Genomic DNA, 21,168 nt, shown 5'->3' on the forward strand with positions numbered 1-21,168 from the left:
GTTATCTGAGAGTAAGAGAGTTTTATTTTTAACTTTCCAACCCAAATGCCTTTTGGCACAGACTAGGACTTGTACCATAGGAGTGATGAGAGTGGATATTCTGCCTTGTTCCTTTTCACAGGGGGAAAATGTTCAGTTTCGTCAATTTGTAGAGAGAGAACGAGAGAGAGAGAGAGAGAGAGAGAGAGAGAGAGTGTTAGTTTTTAAGGAGTCCACTTTACTTAAATTGTCAGTTCACTGGCATGAAATTGTTCGTAGTTTCCCTTATCTTTTTCATATTTTTAAGTTCTGTGGCAGCGTCTCCCACTTCTTGATAGTGGCGATTTTTCCCCCCTTTTTTCTTGATTAATGTAGGTAGAGGTTTATTATTTTTTATTAGTCTTTTCAAAAATCCAACTTAGGCCTGTATTATGGTTAGCACTTGAAAAAGGTGTATATTTTGTGGTCATTGGGTATAGTGTTCTGAGTGTTTACTTGATTTTTCTCTGTTTATCTGTTTTCTAAATAAGTGGTTTCTGTTCTTTATTATTTTTTTCCCCTCTACTTAGATTTTTTTTCTTTTTCTAGATTCTTAAGATGGAAACCTCCGTCACTGATTTTAAATCTTTATTTTTAAATATAAAATAAGTATTTTATGCTAAACATTTTTCTCTGCTGTTTTAAGTACATCCCATGAATTTTAATGTGCTATATTTTCTTTATCACTAAGGTCAAAATATTTTTTTGTTTTCCTCGTGATTTTTTGTTTGACCCATGGGTTATTTAGAAGTGTGTAGTCTTAATTTCCAGGTATTCGGAGTTGTCCATTATCTTCCTATTACTGATTTCTAATTTAATCTCATTGTGGGCGTGGAATTTACTCTGCACGATTTTAGCTGTATATGTTCATGGAACTTTTGGGAACCTTCGGTCGTTCGGTTGTAAAGCCAGGGAACTCACTGAGCCTCTGAGTCAGTTCTCGTCCTCTTTCAGGTGAGAGAGCAAGCCCAGCGCTGCTCACGCGTGCTCCTGGACATTGAGGCTGGCGCTCCTGTCCTCCTCATCCCGGAAAGTTCCAGATCAAATAATTTGATCGTAGCAAATTTGGGGAAGTTGAAAGTCAAGAACAAGTTTCTCTTTGCTGGTTTTCCTGGGACCTTTTCCTTAAAAGATCAGGTGAGCAAGTAGTATCCATTCCCTTGTCAGTTCAGCTAGTATTTGCACACCAACTGAAACTTTCATGTGTTGCCTTAGGATGATTCCTAACTGCTGTTACTTTTGTCGCACACGTGGCTCGAAAAATGTTTTTTTTTGGTGTTTTATCGACATTTCGATTAGCTTTTTAAAAAAGACATTTAAATTATAACCTGTACTAACTGTATATAGTAACTTTTTTTAGTGAACAAACAGAACCAGTCTTCCATCTTCGTAATGCTTTCTTCACATGCCGACCTTATAATAATCAACTTTTTACACTACGTGACTTTTTTCAGCAGATGCGGGTTGGCCCAAAGTTTATCTGAAGCCATTGAAAAATATCTTAATAATAAAAATCTCATACAGCATATTGCTCTACCATCTAACGCTACTTTAGTATGTGTTTCTCACAACGCTGTTTGGAGGTAATTGGGAGTGGATTGCTATTGTTTTCCTTTTACATTTGGAAAAACTGGGACTCATTGGGAGTAAATGATAAAGGTGGGGACACCTCGTAAACCACAGGCTCGGAGCTGGGAGGACCTTGGAGATGACCCTGTTAGCCCCCTTTCTCCCAGTTTTGCATTTGAGGAGACTGAGTCATGTCGATGCAATGAGTGTAGGTCTCATTGTTCTCCGCATGTTTTAATGAAGCCTTGCTAGTTTCCAGGGCAGTTTTTCAGTCTATTCAGTGCAAACTGGGTTTGGCTTATTAGAAAAGCACTGAAATCACAGCTCATTATGCTCATTTTTATTCCAACAGCTAATAACGTAGGGAGAAATAGTCTTCGAAAGAGAATGTACGTAAGATTTGATTGTAGGATCTTATGATTGACAATATAGCAATGAGATTCTTGTTACACATCAGCCTTTGCTCAGCTCTCTCCATATCTGTTTGTTTTGTTCTCATTAGCAGCCTAAGAGGTATCTGGTATTATTAACACCATTTTTCCAGATAAAGAAATTGAGACTTAGAAAGGTTAAGTCATTTCTTTTGGATTACACAGCTAGTAAGGAGTAGCGTGGACCTCAGAATCTTGTCTGTGTGTGTCTGTCATACTCCATGCTCTTAACTGTGGCACGATTTTACTTTCCAGTGTGAGGATTAGGTTTGTGGGGATAATAAGCTGGCAGAGTCTGTACCTGCTGTGTGTCTTATTGGCTCTTTCCTGAGTAGCTGTAGCTCTTTTGAATTTTCTCAAGGGCAGGGCAGTGAGTTCCTTCTTAGATGGGCGAATTCTAAAGATTATGCAGAGAAGATACAAATTCGAGCAGTTACCATTTGCTTCTCTAGGTACAGAAAGAAAAGATGGGCGGGAGGGTGACGGTTCCTTACCAGGTCTGTGCCGGGGACCTCAGCTCGGTTCAGAAAGTGACAGGAAGACTAGACTGCATTTGTTCACAGCGCCTAAACTCAAACGATGTTACGATCTTCAAATTACTATGTCCTTATTTTTCTTCGCTGTTTTACTCCTCATTCATCCATTTGCTCACTGTTACTTACCTAAACACCCTGAACCGAGAATATGTGGTTCAGCGAGTGGAGAAGAGTGAGGCGAGACCGTGAAAGCCATAGGAACCATGTTCCCGTGTTGTCACTTTGGGCTCAAGACTCAGGTGGAGGCGTGCGGATGATGGGCTGGAGGTCACGTTGTCCACGTATCACCGTACCAGTAGTCGCGCAGGGAGACCAGATTTCCTGATCAGAGCAGAGGGTGAAGCCAGAGCAGCAGTGTTTACAGAAGGAAGAGCGTCACCAGGTTCACATGCTTCGTACACGCTCGGGCTGAGCTGGTGACTAAGGACTTGCCCGTTGTCCTTGCCACCAGAAGCCCTCCTGTCAGGATGAATAATGGGCCTTAACTGCCAGAGGGAGAAGCAGGCTTTCACTTACGTGTACTTTTTAAGACAGTAAAAGTGAAATCAGCCACCGTTGGTCTTTCACAGCAGGACTAGGAGAGGACCAGGGACCTTGGTCATAATGAAGAACATCTGTTTCCATAGCTGAGCGAGCAGCTTTTTGCTGTTCGCCGACTTAAGAACATAAAAGAAAAACCCATTCATAAAGAGAAAGTTTGGTGGCTGTTCCTAGATTCTCACATCTACTTTTTCTTAGTCTGAGGTACTTATAATTAACATGACTAGGTAGTAAACGAATGTGTCAGGCCTGCGGTTTGCACGTGAGTGTTGTCCCACGGCCACCTCAGGATGCTCCTCTTCGTTCAGTGCCGCTGCCGTTACTCCCAAGGGGGAGTTGACGACATCCTCAGAGCCATCACCCGAATTCGCAGTAAGTTTTTTGGAAACATATTTGTTCATGGTAAATCTTTGTTTTGACGCCTGAGTATTTTTGGGAAGAAATCAGTTAGAGCCAGAACGGGTGATCAGGCTCAGTCATATCGTTTTTGTTTCTCTGCCCTTCTGGAAAAGGTGAAGGACCGATTTTCTACATTGAGTAGATCTGTATTTGGGCTCATGAGTGGACTCTGAAGTTAGGCTAAAGAATTGCCAAAATATCTTGAGAAATTTTTGCAAAAGCGTTTCTGTTTTGTTAAAGCCAAATAATTGCACACAATTTGTAGCGTTTTAATGAAAAAAATTTCCCTATATTTGTTTTTGAGGATTTGATTTTAAGTGGCAGCACATACAAGGATCGCTCTTTCTTCAAGGTATAATATGCTTTTTTGCCTTCTGGTTCTTCTGAAAAACCTTATGGGATTCAGCAGCCAATTCACACTCATAGCCTTAAAAAAAACAAAATTTAAAAAACTAACCCTTTGAAAGATCTCATTACTTGGGAAAGTATGCTTATCTTTTTTTAAAAAATTATTATTATTTTTATTTTTGTGAATCACTTTCTTCCTGTGTGGAGAAGTCTTTCTCAAGGACCATCAAAAGCAATTTCTTTCTTTCTCTGTCTTTCTCTCCCCCCACCCCTTTCCCTTTTCCCTTTCTTTGTTTTAGCTCTAGGAAGTACTTTCTTGGTGATCCGATTTTGTTTCCTTAAATCCTATAAAAACTTGATCTGTGCAAACCAGTGGTTGTTCTGTAGAATTCCATAAGGGCTGCTTGGAGTGTGGCGCTTGTTATTTGTAATCAGATAAACATTTCGGGGAAGCTTGCCTCTCCACATGTATAGTCAAGCTTAGCTGATCTAGGCCTTATAAAAGGAATCATTACTTTCTTCACCAAAAATCACTTTGCATTTACGTTTGCCCTTTAATACATTTGCACGTGTGAGATTTACCTAGTATGCATTCCAGTGGTTAAAGATCAGGAAATAATTCTGAAATCAAAGCTTGCAGAGGGATTATGAGTTTCAATGACTCCTGTGTGTTTAGAATTGTTTTACATAAATCCATGTCTTAATGAGTACAGGTTTGAATTTTATACATATGTTTTTTCTTTTCATTTTTCTAAAGCATAGCTTGTGCTTAAGCCACAATTTCTAAGTCAGTCTTTCAAAAGCTTTGAGTTAATCTCTTCAAGCCATTGATTTATTTAAACCAACTGCAGAGAGGATGTAGAGCTGAATCAAATGAAAGAGCAACAAATACTCTAGCGTTTAAATAAACTAAACGAGAAGGAAGGTTTTCTATGTTGAAATACTTAAATAATAGCATTTACCTTGTAATTTACCTTGCATAAAAAAATTCGGAAGTAACAACTGCTTTCTTTCACCGTTACATGTAATCGCTACCCACGATAACTGTGAAGGAGAGCACTGTTATCTTCCTTTCACGTGCTTAGAGGAATACACACGTAAGGCAGCACTGGAGGGAAAACCGATCTTCCCCTCCTCCGGCTTGCCACTGAGCATGGATAGGTGAGAACAGGCTGGTGATGCAGAAGTGCCCGATGCATAGCTCTGAGGCTTGGGCGAAGAAAGCATGGGACATTTTAAAGTCAGTTATTGGATCATTCTGGTGAAAAAAAATTTACCCCTGTTAGCAGTTAACCGAAGGTACTAAGTATGCAAGAGAAGTGTGTAGTATTTTTAATAGAATTATAGAATTTATTTTACTCAGATTAGCCCTTAATTTTTATGTCTTTCAACAGCAACATAATAGGAATGGCTAACTGCCTGCGTTTTCCATTTTGTTTCATTTGCACAGTTACTGAGAGAGATCAGAAATGTAAATCTGTGAGGGGAGATTTCTAGAAAGTGTAGACACGTTGCCATGGCTTAATTCCATTGGAACCGTGTTGCTGTTCGATACATTTTCTTAGAACAATAAGCCCCGCCCCTCTAGCAAAGCAGCCATATATCATATGGCTGAGAGATTTGCTCTCGTTGTCTAGATTAAACCACTGGCAATTAGCATGTTGACATTTGCTCTTAAGACAAAAGTAATATCTTCCTGCAAAATTGCCACCGTTTTCAACAGGTATTGAATTATAATAATCACATGTGGCATCAATGTCATGTCCCCCACCCCCACCCCATTACCCTTCTGTTTATAGGATGTGGGAGGCTTGGACAGTGCCAAGTGTTATAGAATCTTTGTGAGCCCAGGGACTGGTATGGGACTTCCAGGATGGTGAAGATGTTACCACCAGTCTTGCCTTCTAGTTTTATTTTGTTTCTTCCCAAGGACTCAGCTTCCCCAGTGGGTACTCCCAGACACAGCGTGGGGAAAACGACAAGCATGGAAGACCCGAAGGGGACGCATTCCGAGGGGCCGTTTGTGATGCCTCCTGTTGGAGCAAGTCCAGGCAGCCTGAAGAGTGAGTTTGTGCCCAGTACCTCGGCCAAGCAGCAAGGGCAACCAGCCACATCGTCTGTCGGCCAGGTTTCTAGTAGTCCAGGTAAAAGAGGAGGAAACAGCTGCGTAATGAAGGTGGGGAGATTCATGGGACAGTCGCGGGAACCTCAGGGGACCCTGGTCCTACACGAGCAGATGTGACAAAGTGATAGCCCATCGTTAGTGATAGTCTGGTTTCGATATTGCTTCGGTGGGCTTAAGAAACCCAGGGTGTAGATTTAGCATTGGATAACTTCTAAAGTCAGTTAAATTGGCCAGACTCTGTAAATAAAGAGATTTAGATGGACTATGAGGACTTTTTTCTTATAGGTCAAGGTAGTCACCACCAGATGCTGATGTTATAACTAGAACGATCCCTTCATCCTTAGACACATCCCTGCAAATCGCTGTCTAGACACTATCTTTGCAAGTCACCATTTCATTCTAAAAGAGAAAAACCCTTAAAAAAATACTAGTGTGAATGAGATAACAACAGAAATACTCTTAACAGTTTTTAAAAGAAACAAACCACCTCGTTATTGGTGCTCTTCTCTGGAATTTAAGAATTAGTCATTCCACATGAGAGCCCAATTTTGGTCTTTTCATTTTCAAATGTGTTCCGGATGGGTGACGGGTTAGGTAAGTGAGGTGCTGCTCTAAGGAGCTAGAGAGGGACACAAAATGTGATTAGCCACAAAAATCAGTCCATTGTCATTGGGCTTTGGGACACATGGGACACCGGCCGACAGAGGCTGCCAAATGTCCTTCGTTAGGTCAATGTAGACTGGTCAACTCCCCACAGTGCCTTGTGGTCCTAGAGATGACAGGAGGTGGCTTCCGGTCATGCTGCTGATGAAATGCGGCCACACGGTTGTCGTCGTAAGCGTAGTTGCTGAACATTTACTATGCGCAAGACACTGTGGTGCATTCTTTATATAAATTATTGCATTTCATCCTCATTACACCCCTGTAGAGTTTTATTTTAGTCCCCATTTTACGGATGACAGGATGAAGGCCAAGAGAGATTAAGTAATTTAACTCACCCAGTTACATAGATAGTAGATGGTAGAGGTGGACTGTGAACTGAATTCCTAACCTGCGTGATATTGCCTTTCAACCTATATGCATAGTGCGTGTGGAACCCCGTCATGTTGTTTTCTGTTGTCCTGGGGACAGCGACGATCAGGAATAAGGCCAGCCTTATGCAGGGGTGGATACCTCTAAGAAGTGATTTGGAGTCTTATAGAAAGGTCTCATTCCCTACAGTGTTTCTCTTGATTTGCTGTTTATTTTTAGAATTCCTCTATTCATGAATAAGATTGGCTCAAGGTAGCGAATTTCATACTGTGTCTGTGCATCTCGAGGGTTCTGCGGTGACCCTGAGGAATCTCTGAAACCTGTCATTTCTGTCCTCTCCCTCTTTTCCAGAGCAGTCCCACTTTTATCTGTTCCACACAATTATCAATATAGTCAAAAACATCAAGAACTAATCTATTTAGTGCTGCTTAATGCCAGGTTTTATAATATTTTGTTCTCTTGTATATTAGCATGCAGTTAGATGTGGTGTCTGCTGCCATGTGAATAGTATGAGAAAGACATTAAATAAGCATCTAAACATAGACAGACGTAGATAAATGTTATAGGAGAGATGGATTGGTGCAGGATGAAAGAACAGAAAGGACCCAGTTGAGACTGAGAAGAATGGGTGACGTCATAAGTAAGACAGCAAAGAGCTTGGCAGTTTCGGGAAAACAAAGGCTAATGAGCTGGAGGCTTCATGGGCAAGGTGGAGGACAGCTTGAGATGAGGTCAGAAAAGCAGGCGGTGGGCTCATGCAGGGTCTCATCAGGACTTACAGAAAGAGTTTTTAATAATCGGAGGCATTCAAGTGTGTGAAGGGAGAGAATGTTATGGTCTCATTTCTTTTTTTAAAAAAGATTACTCTGGCATTTTTGTGGGCAGAATGGTCTTGTGAGAGCCAGGAGGAAATTTGTAGGTATATTGGAGGGGAGTTTGTGGTGGTCTAGGCAGGAACAAAGGTGTTTTGGGTTAGATCATGGGTGATGGAAATGGTCATGCATGATCAATGTATGAAAAGAAAATTTTGCTGCTGGAAGATGTGACCTTTGAGTAAGGTTGCTGCACAAGACCCCTGTGGGATATCGTGCAGAGGGATGCAGGATCAGTCAGTTCAGACCTGAATCCTGGGTCCGCAGGTAGGTAGAGTCTCAGTACAGCAGTGAGACACTGAGGGAGCATGGCACAGTGTGTCCTTGACGTGGAGGCCAGCAGGCAGGGAGCATCTCGCTCACGGATCTTCGTCTCAGTGCCAGAGCAGAGGCTTCCAGACACGCACTTTATTGAAGCAGGCAGTTGTAAACATTTTTCCAAGCAAGATGAACTTTCTTTGGCTTCACAGTTCCATCTGGGGCCAGTCCTTCCTGGGCCCATTTCCTTCATCCTCCCCCTTTCCTTGGTCCTGCAGAAGACCACGTCTGCCTGCTGGACTGCATCGTCGTGGATCTACAAGACATGGACATCTTTGCTGCAGAGCGACGCCCACGAGAGTATTCTAAGGCCTCCGACGACAGTAGTGGGGACCTGATCTTCCCCTCCTATTTCGTGCGACAGACAGGAGGAAGCCTCTTAACTGAGCCTTGCAGGCTGAAATTGCAGGTGGAAAGGAATTTGGACAAGTGAGTGTTTTACGTCTGAATAGCTGTCATAGTAGAATCTTACCTTGGAAATCAGCGCCCTCAGGTAAGTCTAGACTAGGTCTTCAGTTATTTCTTCCTCTGTGTAGCAAATGCGCACTGAGTCCCTGCTGTGTGCTAGGCGAGAGGGCTGCTGTGATGAAAGAAGAAACTTCTGCCCGCACAGAGCTTCCTTTTTGCTGAGCGGTGTAGGAAGGCAAGTAGATGATTCAAATGTCGCGACTGAGCCAGTGTCGTAAACTGCGTTATAGGATTATGACATGTGCCTTGGAAACAAAGAGAAAGGGTTATAAATTTAGCATGAATTTTGGTGTGGGGAGGAGGGTAGCGATGGCACGGAAAGTTTTTGGAAGAGGGGACATTTGGTCGATACGTTCCAGATACAGTAGATTCTGGACGCGGTGTTGCTATTTACCCTGGAGCTCCATTTAATCAGAATAACTGGGCACAGTTTTGCCCCTTTCACTCCATTAAACAATCCGAAAGTACTGTATAAAGAGGAATGAACTGACTCTAATTTACCTTTTAATTGCCCCCAAAACGCAGGATGCTTTTTTTCCTGTAGTTTAGAGCAAGGGTCCCCAAGACCTGGGCCGCAGACTGGTACTGGTCCATGGCCTGTTAGGAGGTGAGTGGCGAGTGAGCAAGCAAAGCTTCATCTGTATTTGCAACCTCTCCCCAGCACTAGGCATCACCGCCTCAGCTCCGCCTCAGATAATCAGGCATCAGATTCTCATAGGAGCACCAGTCCCTGGTGCCAAAAAGGTTGGGGACCCCGGTTTAGAGCATTGCTTCACTTGTCATTAGTGTTGGGAAAGGTCTTGAAAATAAACATCCCAGATGCTCCCTGAGGAACACCAGAAACTGACTGTGAGGGCCAGGCTTCAAGGGCACATGAATGAGGTCCTGGTGGTGGTTATGCTCGCTGGGCCCATGAGCACGGACAGGAAACTGCTGGTCACAGCATGTGATGCCTTTCAGTTTGGGGCATTAATTTTGGAGAAAGGAGCAACATTTGCATCTCAACTCCAGGGATAGATGAGGGAGCTATGGCTGTAAAGTAATGAAAGAAGTTTCGGTTTGGAGCGTTTTGAAGAACGGTCTCATCACTTGTATAGAGCATGATTTTCATCCCCCCGTGGTTGCTCCCTTTGCAATCCTTGGGCTTGGGCGAGTCCTTGAATGTCACTTTTTTGTTTCTGGATTAATGACATGGTTTAGCTGCTCTCACTGGGAACTTTGCATTTCATGCCTGCCTGTTACTCAGTGCTCCCCGCCGGCATTCGGTTATGGTTGGCATGGGCCATGTTTGGTTTCCTTGGCTTAGCAGACTTAAGGGGAGCTTCGTTATTTAGAAAGCGAATGCCTTGTTTTCTTTTCAAGTAATGCTTCAAAAAAAAATATTGTGCTTTGCTATTCTGCTTATCTAAACTTTACCCACTTCCATTAGTGTTTATGTGCAGGCAATTATACTCTGTTAGCCCAGATAGCAGGGGATAACTGAACACATGGTACCCAGCCTATCAGCAAACAGGAACCCTTGCCCGATTTTCTTTGCCGATTACATCACCGGTCTCTTTTCACTTTATTGCACTTAGGTTTTCCTCTACAGACAAAACAATTTTTTTCTCTGTCAAATTCTAACTATTGTATATGTTCGGAGTGTAGTGTCTGCAGCATCCACGAGGCCCACTTCACCCCCGGGAGGGTAGAGAAAAAGGTCTTCACTGGGGTCCTGAGGTATATTATTTCTCAAGTGGGGCTTCTTCAGCTTCACTCCTGCCCATCTCACCTGAGATGGGTGGCAGATTCCAATTTTATTGTAATGTCTTATCTGGGCCAAATATGAAACTCTGATTTTACTAAATCTGAAGAGTTAAATCAAGAGCTTTCATCTTTTCTTTATTGCTTTTCCAACTGTAGTGTTTAAAGTATTTATGAGTCTCATGAGATCTTTCCTTATTAGTAGATTACTTAGTTAACTCATTTTAGGCTTGGGGACTTTGTAAATATGTATTTTGGGAGAAAGGGGGCTTTTTGTAGTGGAAGCATGACACTCAGTTGTACTAACTTGCTTCTTTTAGAGTCACATGAAATTTTGGTCACTGGAAGTTAGAAATTAACTGGTTGATAATGTAGGTGGGTACATTTTAGCTCTTCTGTTTGGGTGTGAGCTGCGTCAGTGTTAAATCAGTGATTTGTTCATGAAAGTGACCTCCTTCTTTCTTCACAGAGAAATAAGTCATACCGTGCCAGACATATCTATCCATGGCAACCTCTCCTCAGTCCATTGCTCCCTGGACTTGTACAAGTACAAGCTGATCCGTGGTCTGTTGGAGAACAACCTTGGAGAGCCCATTGAGGAATTTATGCGGCCTTATGATTTACAAGACCCAAGAATTCACGTGAGTGAGACCTTATGTTCTGTAACTCTGATAGTCTCAGCTTTTGGTCCCCTGTGAGTATAATCCTCCAGTTCACCTGGGGAAAGAAGATGGAACAACAAACAAATTAGATTTCTTGACATGTTAACTAACCCCACTTAAACATTGGCGTCACCAACTCTGAATTGATCGGCATTTTCCTTGTCCAGACTGTTCTGAGTGGAGAAGTTTACACGTGCATGTGTTTCCTCATTGATATGGTAAACGTAAGTCTGGAGCTGAAAGATCCAAAAGGAAAAGAAGGTGCTGGTTCCCTAGCCAGGTAAGGCTTTAACTATATTATGTGATAGTAACAGTAATATGATAGTAAGAGTAATACAAATTTACTGTAGCATACAGCGGGCATACCCCAGTGCAGGCCACAGCGGGATGTAGTCTACAGAGTGCTTTCTACCTGGTCTGCACAGTGCTTTTCAAGAGTTCAAGTTCATCACTGTATTAGTTGGGACAGGTCAGGCTACACTGTAGTAGCGGGCACTACAAAATACCAGCCACTTAGAACAGCGAGGACGTTTTTCTCCTCATGCTGCGTGGAGTCTCGGGCTGCCCTGCTCCCCATAGTTGCTCCAGCCGACGGGGCAGACAGAATCTCGATGCGCCAGCAAGAAGAGAAGAAGGTCTTGGGAGTGGCCTTCAGTGGCAGTTAGATGTCCTGGCGAACCTCGTGGCCGGACCGAGCGCCCGCGCATCTTGGCGGAGGCAGTCCTGCTGTATGTCTGCATTGGGGGAGACTCAGAGCCATTTGCAGAGCAGCACTGACGACTTCCTTACTGGCTAGCATTTAAAATTTGGGAGTTTTCACATAAAAAGCCGGGATTTCAGTTTCTTTTGGGAAATTAGAAGCTTTGGCAATACTGGGCTCATGTTTTCACCTGGAAGCTTCTGGAAGCTGAGTGGCAACCTTTAGAGAGGGCATGTGCTTACCTTGTGATTCACTTATTTATGTCACTTGCTTCATCAGTGTGGACCAGGAATTTGTGGTTACCGGTATAGAATCTTCAAGAAGGCATTGTCATTTTACACTTGATAACCTTTTCATTTAGATTTCTTGACAGCCGTGTAAGCTTGTGCAGATGTATCTCCTGTTTTCCAGACAGTTTTTGACTAGCATAAGACGATATGGACAGAAAAGTGGTTCAATGTTTGAAAACAGGACTTTGTCCAGGCTGGTGATTCCCCACGGAAGCGCCCTGTCTTCTGTTTGGTCCTTCCCTTGGAAATCCGTCCTGGTCCATATCTAACTCAGCTGAGGAGAACATGGTATAGTTAGTGAAGCTGGGTTCCAGATTCATTGTCTGGTTAGCTAGGAATTTTTTTTCTGATGACTGGCTATGCCCTTAGTTTTTTCCAAGATGGAGTAATTTTGTGCAGATTGTCGTGGTGCTGCTGAGTAATTAAGACTTACTCACTGCAGCTTTCTCTGTTATTAAAAAAAAAAAAAAAAAGGGCAGCCCTGTGATGTGTGAATTGCATTATTTCTCTATAATAAAGAGTATTCTTTGTTCTGGTGGCTCCCGTTAAGCCATAGTGGCCTTATGTAAAAATTCTGCAGAATCTGGAGAGAGGATTCTCTAGGCAGGCTGGGAGTTGACGGGTGAAGGACCGAAGGGACTTCGACATCCCTCGGGGATTATTACAAGTATACAGGCTAGAAGTGAGAATGCTAACCCGGAATATAATAAATATGTGCTATTATTACTCCTCATGAGGTTCCTGTGGACAAGAGCATCTCTTTGGAAATGGCAAGTAAGCTTAGGAGCATAATGCCACTTAATCCATTTTGGGGAGTCTGTTAAAATCAATAAAAGATCTCAGAATGAAAGTTATTATCCTTCACAGAACTTAGGCATATTTATTATTTTGTTCTTTTATCTCGACCTTACATAGTTTTGTAAAATGGGAGCGTTAAACATCCTGTCTGCATTCTTCCTTTTAGATTTGACTTCAAGAAATGTAAACTGCTCTATGAAAGCTTTTCCAACCAGACCAAGTCCGTTAACTTGGTTTCCCATTCCATGATGGCTTTTGACACTCGTTACGCCGGGCAGAAGGCCAGCCCGGGCATGACAAACGTATTCAGCTGTATCTTTCAGCCCTCCAGGAACAGCAGCACGACCCAGGGATCCATTCAGATCGAACTGCACTTCAGGTAGACCCTTCCTCTGCTGTTCTTCATTGAGATACCGCCTTTTGCGGCCAGCTCTAGAGGGCATCAAGGACCAGAAATCACCAAAAAGATGGATAATGGCTTACCAGTGCAGTGTGCTGTATATTAACTTACTATTCCTATAACCTTGTAGTTTCATTTATTGGCCAAAAGATGTCTCTGTTGTCTTAAAAAAAAAAAAAATAGTTGTTTAGATTTAAGCCAGATTTTTAAAATCAACCTGCCTATTAAGTCTGTAGACTTTTAATATGTAAAGCAGCTTGGGGAAGGAAGAAAATTATGCTTGTTTAAGGAAAAAAGAAGCCTTTTGTCTATAGAAATAACAGAAGGGAAGGTGGTTTTGATTTGCATTACAGATTTATCTATGCAAGTCTTGTTGACTCACTTCTTGTGAAAAGAGCTTTAGCCTCTTTGAAGGAGTTTATATTTTTCTACCTGGAATGGTGGGAGGCAGTGTTGTCTATAGGAAGTGCATATGTCTTGGAAATCATTTGCGATCTCGTCTCAAAACTCCATCTACCACTTTCTAGCTATGTGTCCTAGGACAAGTTGTTTAACCTCTCTGAACTGCGTTGTCTTCTATAAAACAAAAGAATAACTATACCTCCGTCATAGGGTGTGGGTAATAATGAAACGAGATAATTGTCCTCCTGCGTGGCCCCATGATTCCTGAGGCAGTGTGTGTTATTTTATGAGACAGTATTCTGAGACTTCCTGCCTAAGTGAGCACTGCCCCAAAAACCGAAAAATTAGGTCCCGACTAAAATTCTTCAATGGCAATCCAAGAGGAGACCTTTGAAACTGATGTCAGTTTCATCTTATTCGTGCATAGTGTCATCAGATATGTTGTAAATATGGACCAGTATGTGGAAAGGCTGGGTACGATTCGGTTAGGCAAAAAAAGAAAAATCATTAAGATTATCCCTATATTTGTTTGTTTAAATATGCCTGACATTTCATTGTGCCGTTCAGTGAATTCCTTTGGGTTGAGATGCTTTTTAGGGAGAGGTTGTGGTCTCTTCATATGCCTTTACAAAGTCTAGCAAAGTAAGACATTTAACCTTTTAAAGAACTTTTTAAAAGCTCAGTAATAGGAATGCTAATTGTCTCTTACTGCACCCTGCCGTGAGCCACGTACTTTACCTACCTTTATTTTAATTCTCACAAGTCTGCAAAATGGGCGACTTCTTCCCCATTTTGAAGATGCAGAACTAGAAGCTTGAAGGAGGTCAGATAACCCTTCTCAGGTCACACAGAACTCAAAGCCCACGTCCTTTCTGACGGTTGTCAGGCCCACCAAGTTGCAGGCCGCCTGTGCTTTGCAGCGCCTTTGTTTGAAGATGCTGTTTATTTGAACAGGAGGCATGCATATGTTCGGTCCATCTGCAGAAACAGTTTCTTTTTGGATTTGCTTTATTATTATTTATCCGGCTTGCTAAACTGTCAGCTAGTCGTTCCACCTATCATGTTTTTAATATACAAGCAGTCTTGAAATGTTATTCTGTTTATGTACTAATGGTATATAATTTCTCGGAGTCAAATAATAACGTCTTACCTTGGCTCTTACTAACAGAAGTGCCATTGTTAGCAAGAGGGTTAAAATGTTCTCTTGATTGGAACTTTTGAACGCTTTCTGTGTCTCAAGAAGAATTGCTCTTCTGTTGGGATTTTGTGTGTCAAATATAAATCACTTCACAGTGTTTAAAGGCTTGAAATATTTTCCAGAAATGTGATCAGACACACTTTGACTTTCCAGTTAGTGCATAGCTCTGACGATCTATGTTCAAAATGGGGTGGAAAAATTTTACTGAGGGCAACATTTTTTCTCTATTACAAAAGGGTAGAGTGTTTCTGTGAAAAATGCTGTGTCTGTGTGAAGGAGACATACATCACTGCGCCCTTTGCTAGAGGCAATGAGCCTTACTGATACCTCCTGATGGGTCAGCTTTCCCAGACTAGGAGTTCTTTAGGGCAGGGAGCCAGGTACATGTAGTACCTAAAGCCCCAGAGTCTCTTTGGGCTCCCAGAACGAAGTTCAACCCAGAAAACCTTGTAGAGGTGCCTCCAGCCCATTTTTCTCCTGTCCGGCCGTCTCTGCCCACTGTACACTCGTAGGGCCTGCCTGGTAAGCCCCTGACCACTCCATGGTTTGAGGCCAGGCTTGAGCATCTGCCTCGAGTTTTCATCTCAAATAGAGAATTTGGGGTAATGGGGGCTGCAAAATGAATATTCTCTCTCCCCCTCCCCCAACTCCCCTTCTAGGGCACTTGGGGTTAGTTAGGTGCACAGTAAATATCATCTAATTTGTCTTCCTTCTCAGGCTAAAAGATCTGACTCTCAGGTCAGTTCCAACTAGAGAAACCATCTACTAGAGTGTGTAAATTTGCCATTTATAAGGAAGTGCTTCTAGACATCAAAGAAAGAGTGCCCCGTTGATCTTGAAATAACTTGTAGGGAAGGGAACTCACATTTATCCAATGCCTGTTCTGTGCCTGGTGCTGTATCGCTTACAGCATTTGTATTTCTCCTTTTATAAGTGAGACATATTGTAGGCTCAGAGAAGGTAGGCGACTTATCCAAGATAATACAACTCGTGACGGGATCTGAGCCTGTGCTCTGTACTGTACTACAGATTCTCAACCTTGGCACTACAGGCATTTTGGGTCAGATAATTTCTTGTGGTGGAGAGCTGTCCTGTGTACTAGATGTCAATAGCAAGCTCCTAGTCGTGTCAATCAGAAATCTCTCCAGACGTTGAATGTCTCCTAGGGGGCAAAATACCCATTATCGAGGACAACTGGATGATACTTATACCACGTTCTTATAGCATATTACTTCTCGCTTAAAAATGTGATTAACTTTTGAAAATATACATTGAATATTTTCTTAAACCAGTGTGCAGAGTTTATTGATGATCAAAGCTGTTAGTGTAGAAAATGCTGGAATACCACCTGTCAAAAGTAATACATTTGTAAGTTAACGAAATATTGTTTCTCCTTTCCATTTTATTTTCTTTCTCGTAGATCTACGAAGGATTCCTCCTGTTTTACAGTGGTTCTCAATAATCTCCGTGTGTTTCTCATATTTGACTGGCTGCTGCTGGTCCATGATTTTCTCCACACTCCTAGTGACAGTAAGAAACAAACCAGCGTTACTCCTTGCCACCGTAACTCCAGCAGTGAATCTGCCGTGGTTCCCAAAACTGTGAAGAGTGGAGTACTTACCAAGCGGTCGTCCCTTTCTGTGTCCACCGAAAGGCACCTGGAGGTCAAGGTCAATGTCACAGGTGCGTCTGTGTAGGTGTGAGTGACCGGTTCTTGGTTTGCGTGTTAGACTCAGCACGTGCCTTGCAGGGTAACTCTTCTGTTGTCTTTCATTTTTCGACATGAGCACTATGCGCTGGATTCTCTTAGACCAGCCAGCGTCGAAGCTCTTGAGCTTAGTGTTTCGGTGTGAACTGTGTGGACTGAAGGCTGCGGGGTCTCTTGACCCTCGCCCCTGCCCGCCTAACGCACTCGCCCAGCGTGAGCACCACCTGGGCAGTAGTGGTCTCCTTCCAGGGTTAAGTCGGGCTTCGATTTGTATTTGATCTTTAGGGCCCCGACAGATGTGCCTTACTGATTTTGGGCAATTTTAGTTTTGAGAAATCTCAGTTTAGAAGGCATATAAGTGAGGGGATTATTTTCTTAACAAAAAAGAACATTTTCCTTTAAAATAGATTCATTTTGGTTTTTGTTAACTAGCGAACTCTTCTAGCACATCTGTCTGTGTGTATTTGCGTCTTTATTGTAATGTTTGTCCTAGTCCCTTCATCCTGTTTGATGGCTTAGAAGCAGCTAGCACAGGCCTTTTACATGGATTTAGTTTTGAAAGATCAATCCATACGTGATTTTTTGATGAAAACGGTGTATAAAGCAAAGTAAATTTGCCACATACAAATGAGGAGGGAACTGTAGGTACTAATTTTAAAGATCTCTATATCAGATGGGTCTCCATTTTTTTTGTAAATAACTTGAATAACTGCATAGATGATATAGTGCCTCGTGCTGCCTGCCCAACATTCAGATCTAAATCTCCCTGGGATTTTACAGCGGGTCACCCTTTGGAGAAGGGCTGACTTCCTGAGTTCTAAGTATCTGTTCATCCTCCTAGGAGGCCTAGATTAACTATATACAGAGAGAAACCGCACTCCAGGCTCTTCTGCCCGTGCAGTGCTCTGCCGCTCAGCCGTGCCTGGCCAGGTCCAGGGAATTCGCTCAGGATAAAAGTGTAGGAGAATGTCGACAGACATCTTGGAGAACAGACCTTACTTAATATCCCCCATGGTGGAAACATGCCGCCTAGTTTGCGACATCCTGGTGCTTTCCAGCTCCCCAACCTCGGCTTGCTGATGATACTGTCCTTTCCAGGCACTGAGTTTGTGGTCGTGGAAGACGTGTCCTGCTTCGATACCAACGCCATCATTCTCAAAGGCACCACAGTGCTCACCTACAAGCCCCGATTTGTCGATCGCCCCTTCTCAGGGAGTTTGTTTGGCATCGAGGTAAGAAGTCTGTGTGTCAGTCAGAATATTACATGTATGGCTTCAGAGAGGAGCAGCTGGAAGAGAATTTTACCTCCTGAACTTTCATTGGGGGAAATAATGAGTGGAACTGGAGGACCCCAACTCTCTTCTCGTTATTTCTTTACAGATCTACCAGGTTATTTTGATATGTGAATTGAGTCCTCCGGTGTCAGGGCATGCATGCGTGTGTGTGCGTGCATGTGTGTGTGTGGAGAGGGACTTCGCCTCTTTCTCTTACACCTCCCTTCTTCAAATTTAAGGCGACTCTCCTAGTCCCAGTAACCCGCCAGGCTCCTTGTGTCCTCTAGTTCTGAAGGGCTCGTCCTCATCCTCGGCATGCCAAGGTGGAGGGAGGGGGCTGTGTTTCCCCTGAGCCCCCCTCCCCACATTGACGGCTTGTCCCTATGGAGATCAAGGGCTTTGTCGTCCTAGACACTTGTTTATGGAGGGTGTGAAGGATTCTGTGTATCTTCCTTCAGGAACATCTGATCTATGAAAGGGCAACTCTAGGGAGTCAGGCGCAACCTGAAAGAGTGAATCTTTAAAAGCGGCACTCTGGGCCCTGATTTAATCTCTCGAAGGAGATAATTTGTGCAGAGTGGGCCGTGCAGCCTGACAATTCATGGTACAATACTGAACACAGACCGCTTTGCCCGTGTGAGCCGGGAGTTGTGGAGAGAGATGGGGAGCGGGGCAGATCGTTCTCTCTCTCGGATGTCCTTGACTCACTGATCTCAGCTAGCACTCCTCCTGCTATCACAGTAGACTGTTTGGTCATCGTTATTCATCATTTCCTTTTCCTTTACAACTGAACTTTTCATGCCCTGTTCGTTCCAGTGCTATTGTTCAGAGGTCGAGTGAGCAAAACTTATTGTCACTGTCAGCCGCATGTGGTACTTTCTTTTCCTGGTCCAGATATAGCTGATTAAAACCTGTAGCGACTTCACTTCTTGACCATTTGTTTCCCTCACGTAAAGAAACCTCGGTTTGAGAAGGATTCACATGCGGGTGTGATGTGAGTTGATTGTGAAATGGCAATTCATCTGCTTCCCAGGCCACCACAATACCAGCTTTGAATGGAAAATCTTGGTGATTGATTGATGAACTGTTAGGTACAATTGGGTTTTGTGTAGCAGAAGCCCCTGAAGAAAAAAGGAAAATGAAACTTTCCTGCTTCAGAGTCTTAGGAAAACTACAAGGCAGAATATCCGAGGTTCCCGGAACGCCTTTCTGTCTCGTTCTGCAGGCTGCACAACCTCCTCATGCATCGTTGGGGACTGAGAAAGAGCAAAATCAGTTAATTTTCAGTGTAGCAAAGGACCTTGGTATCACGTGTTTCTCAGTAGCACCAGAAAATGCTCAGAAAGGGGAGGAGTAAAGGGGACCAAAATGAATGCTTTCTTCTTTCCTCCGTACTCTTCGTAACTATGCAAAATAAGTTGGTCCTGGAAGGGGAGCCTTCCCTCCCTTCTCCTTTCTCTACTCATAAAGTACATTTATTTTAAAACTTTTTGTTATAGAACATTTCAAACATGGACGGAGAAAACACACAAAAGAAAAATATAACGAACCCCTCTGTACCCATTACCCAGCTTTGGTAATTAATGCATTTCTTTTCAATTATGAAAGTAACAACTATATTACATAAAATCGGGGGAGGAGAGAAGGAAATCACCTTTGTCTCCTATTGATATTTTGATCTGTCATAATATTTGATAATGATCTGTCATTTTTCATTATGGCATGATATTATTTTGATTGGGCTGCTTTTTTACATAATCTATGTTGTTACTATCTTCCTACATGCCACATGGCTGCAGAATATTCCATTGAGTAGATATACATAACAATATAAACTTGGTTTTCCTTACTTATCTTTATTAACTATTAAATAATGATTCAGTGAATTTTTCTTTATTTTGCATTATTTCCTTAGGTCTGTCCCTAGAAAGAAGTAGGATTGTTAGATCAAAGGGTGTGAGATTTTTAAGCCTTTTGTTATATTGCCCGACTGCCTTTCATACAGCAAACCACAGTGCATGCCCTTGGCAGTGGGTCGGAGTACCAGCCTCACCCTTCACAGTATTCGTTTCAGCAGTTGTTATGGGTCTTCTGATGACATGGTACTGATGGCTTCTGAGACAGTCTCTTTTTCTGCCAGTGGTTAGACTCCTTCTAAATCAGATATTAATTCTTGCCATATTCCATTTCATTCTCCAGGTGTTTTCATGCCGACTAGGGAATGAGCACGATACAGCTCTTTCAATTGTTGACCCAGTTCAAATTCAGGTGGAGCTGGTGGGGAATTCTTCTTATCAGAACAGTTCAGGATTGATGGATGCATTCAACAGTGAAGATTTCCCACCCATCCTGGAGGTAATGACAGATCTGTATAACACACTGACATACTCTCAAACACCTTCCTGTGCTTGGACTACTTACTTACCCTGCTGGGCCCAACAACATTTTAGTTCTTTCAGCAAATACAAAATAAAAATGACACCATCTCCATCCTAAGATCTTGTAGTCTCATGGAGGATAAAAAGACCTTTTAATTGTCTGGTATAAGCTTGCAGTTCTACAAAAGTTCACAGAAAGAACTCGATGTGGGTAGGAACATTGATTATGAGTGGAACTCACGGTCAGGTGAGTCCGAAGGGAGCAGGGCAGGATAAATAGGCAGAGAGGGAGAGCAGTGGTGTTCGGATGCAGAGAAGTCGGAGCCGGAAATGGCGCAGCGATGAATGGGAGACACAGGAAGTCTCACTAGAGCGAGCAGGCTCGCAGGGGAGTGGGGAGGATTTAAGGTGAAGCAAGGGAGGGTGAGGCCTGGCGAGGAAGGCTTAAGGAGGTGGTGTTTTGTTTTTTTGGTAGAGGAGGAGTGATTAACCAGTCCATTTGAACCAAAGGAGAGGAAAGCCATTTTGATGTTTAGCCTTTAAGAAAAATAACAAGGAAGTAAATAAAGCACCAACCCAGACATTCGAACAGTCATCCCAGTTTTAAAGTGGTCTGCTGTCGGTGTCTGTATGGCTTTTCGCAGAGGTGGCTATATTGCTAATCTCTGAGGAAGACTGGATTTTAGGAAATACTAGTGCGGAACTCGACTCATTTAAGGCAATGTTTGAATGACGAAGAGTTCATTTTCTTGGTCAGTTTGCTTCAGAGATTTAAAAAATTAAATAGATCAAAGAAAATGGATTCATCAAACTTTGCTAATAGGTCATCCTGTCTCCCCTCAAGTCATTCTTTGACCCCCTGCTTTAATGATTTATTGTACTTGTATGGAAGTCATCCTAATCCTACTGAAATATTTTACTAACTTCTCTAGCTTAGTATTTTTTATTTGGTGCAGTTT

At 42.7% G+C, this 21,168-nt stretch overlaps 1 protein-coding gene across 12 annotated transcripts in view; it reads left to right on the forward strand.

Annotated features, from left to right (window-relative positions):
* VPS13D (vacuolar protein sorting 13 homolog D) overlaps window positions 1-21,168 on the forward strand; it is a 216,958-nt gene that overhangs the window by 46,574 nt on the left and 149,216 nt on the right. For all 12 annotated transcript variants that reach the window (XM_016149454.2, XM_016149446.2, XM_016149452.2 and 9 more), the window contains 9 exons: window positions 973-1,155; window positions 5,772-5,985; window positions 8,407-8,617; window positions 10,869-11,040; window positions 11,229-11,341; window positions 13,016-13,228; window positions 16,270-16,532; window positions 17,656-17,789; window positions 20,031-20,186. In XM_016149454.2, the coding sequence (XP_016004940.2) occupies window positions 973-1,155; window positions 5,772-5,985; window positions 8,407-8,617; window positions 10,869-11,040; window positions 11,229-11,341; window positions 13,016-13,228; window positions 16,270-16,532; window positions 17,656-17,789; window positions 20,031-20,186 (1,659 nt within the window). The remainder of the gene's footprint in view (window positions 1-972; window positions 1,156-5,771; window positions 5,986-8,406; window positions 8,618-10,868; window positions 11,041-11,228; window positions 11,342-13,015; window positions 13,229-16,269; window positions 16,533-17,655; window positions 17,790-20,030; window positions 20,187-21,168) is intronic.

Source organism: Rousettus aegyptiacus, unplaced genomic scaffold, assembly GCF_014176215.1.
Source record: "Rousettus aegyptiacus isolate mRouAeg1 unplaced genomic scaffold, mRouAeg1.p scaffold_m13_p_1, whole genome shotgun sequence".
In the NCBI taxonomy this organism is placed as follows: Eukaryota; Metazoa; Chordata; class Mammalia; order Chiroptera; family Pteropodidae; genus Rousettus; species Rousettus aegyptiacus.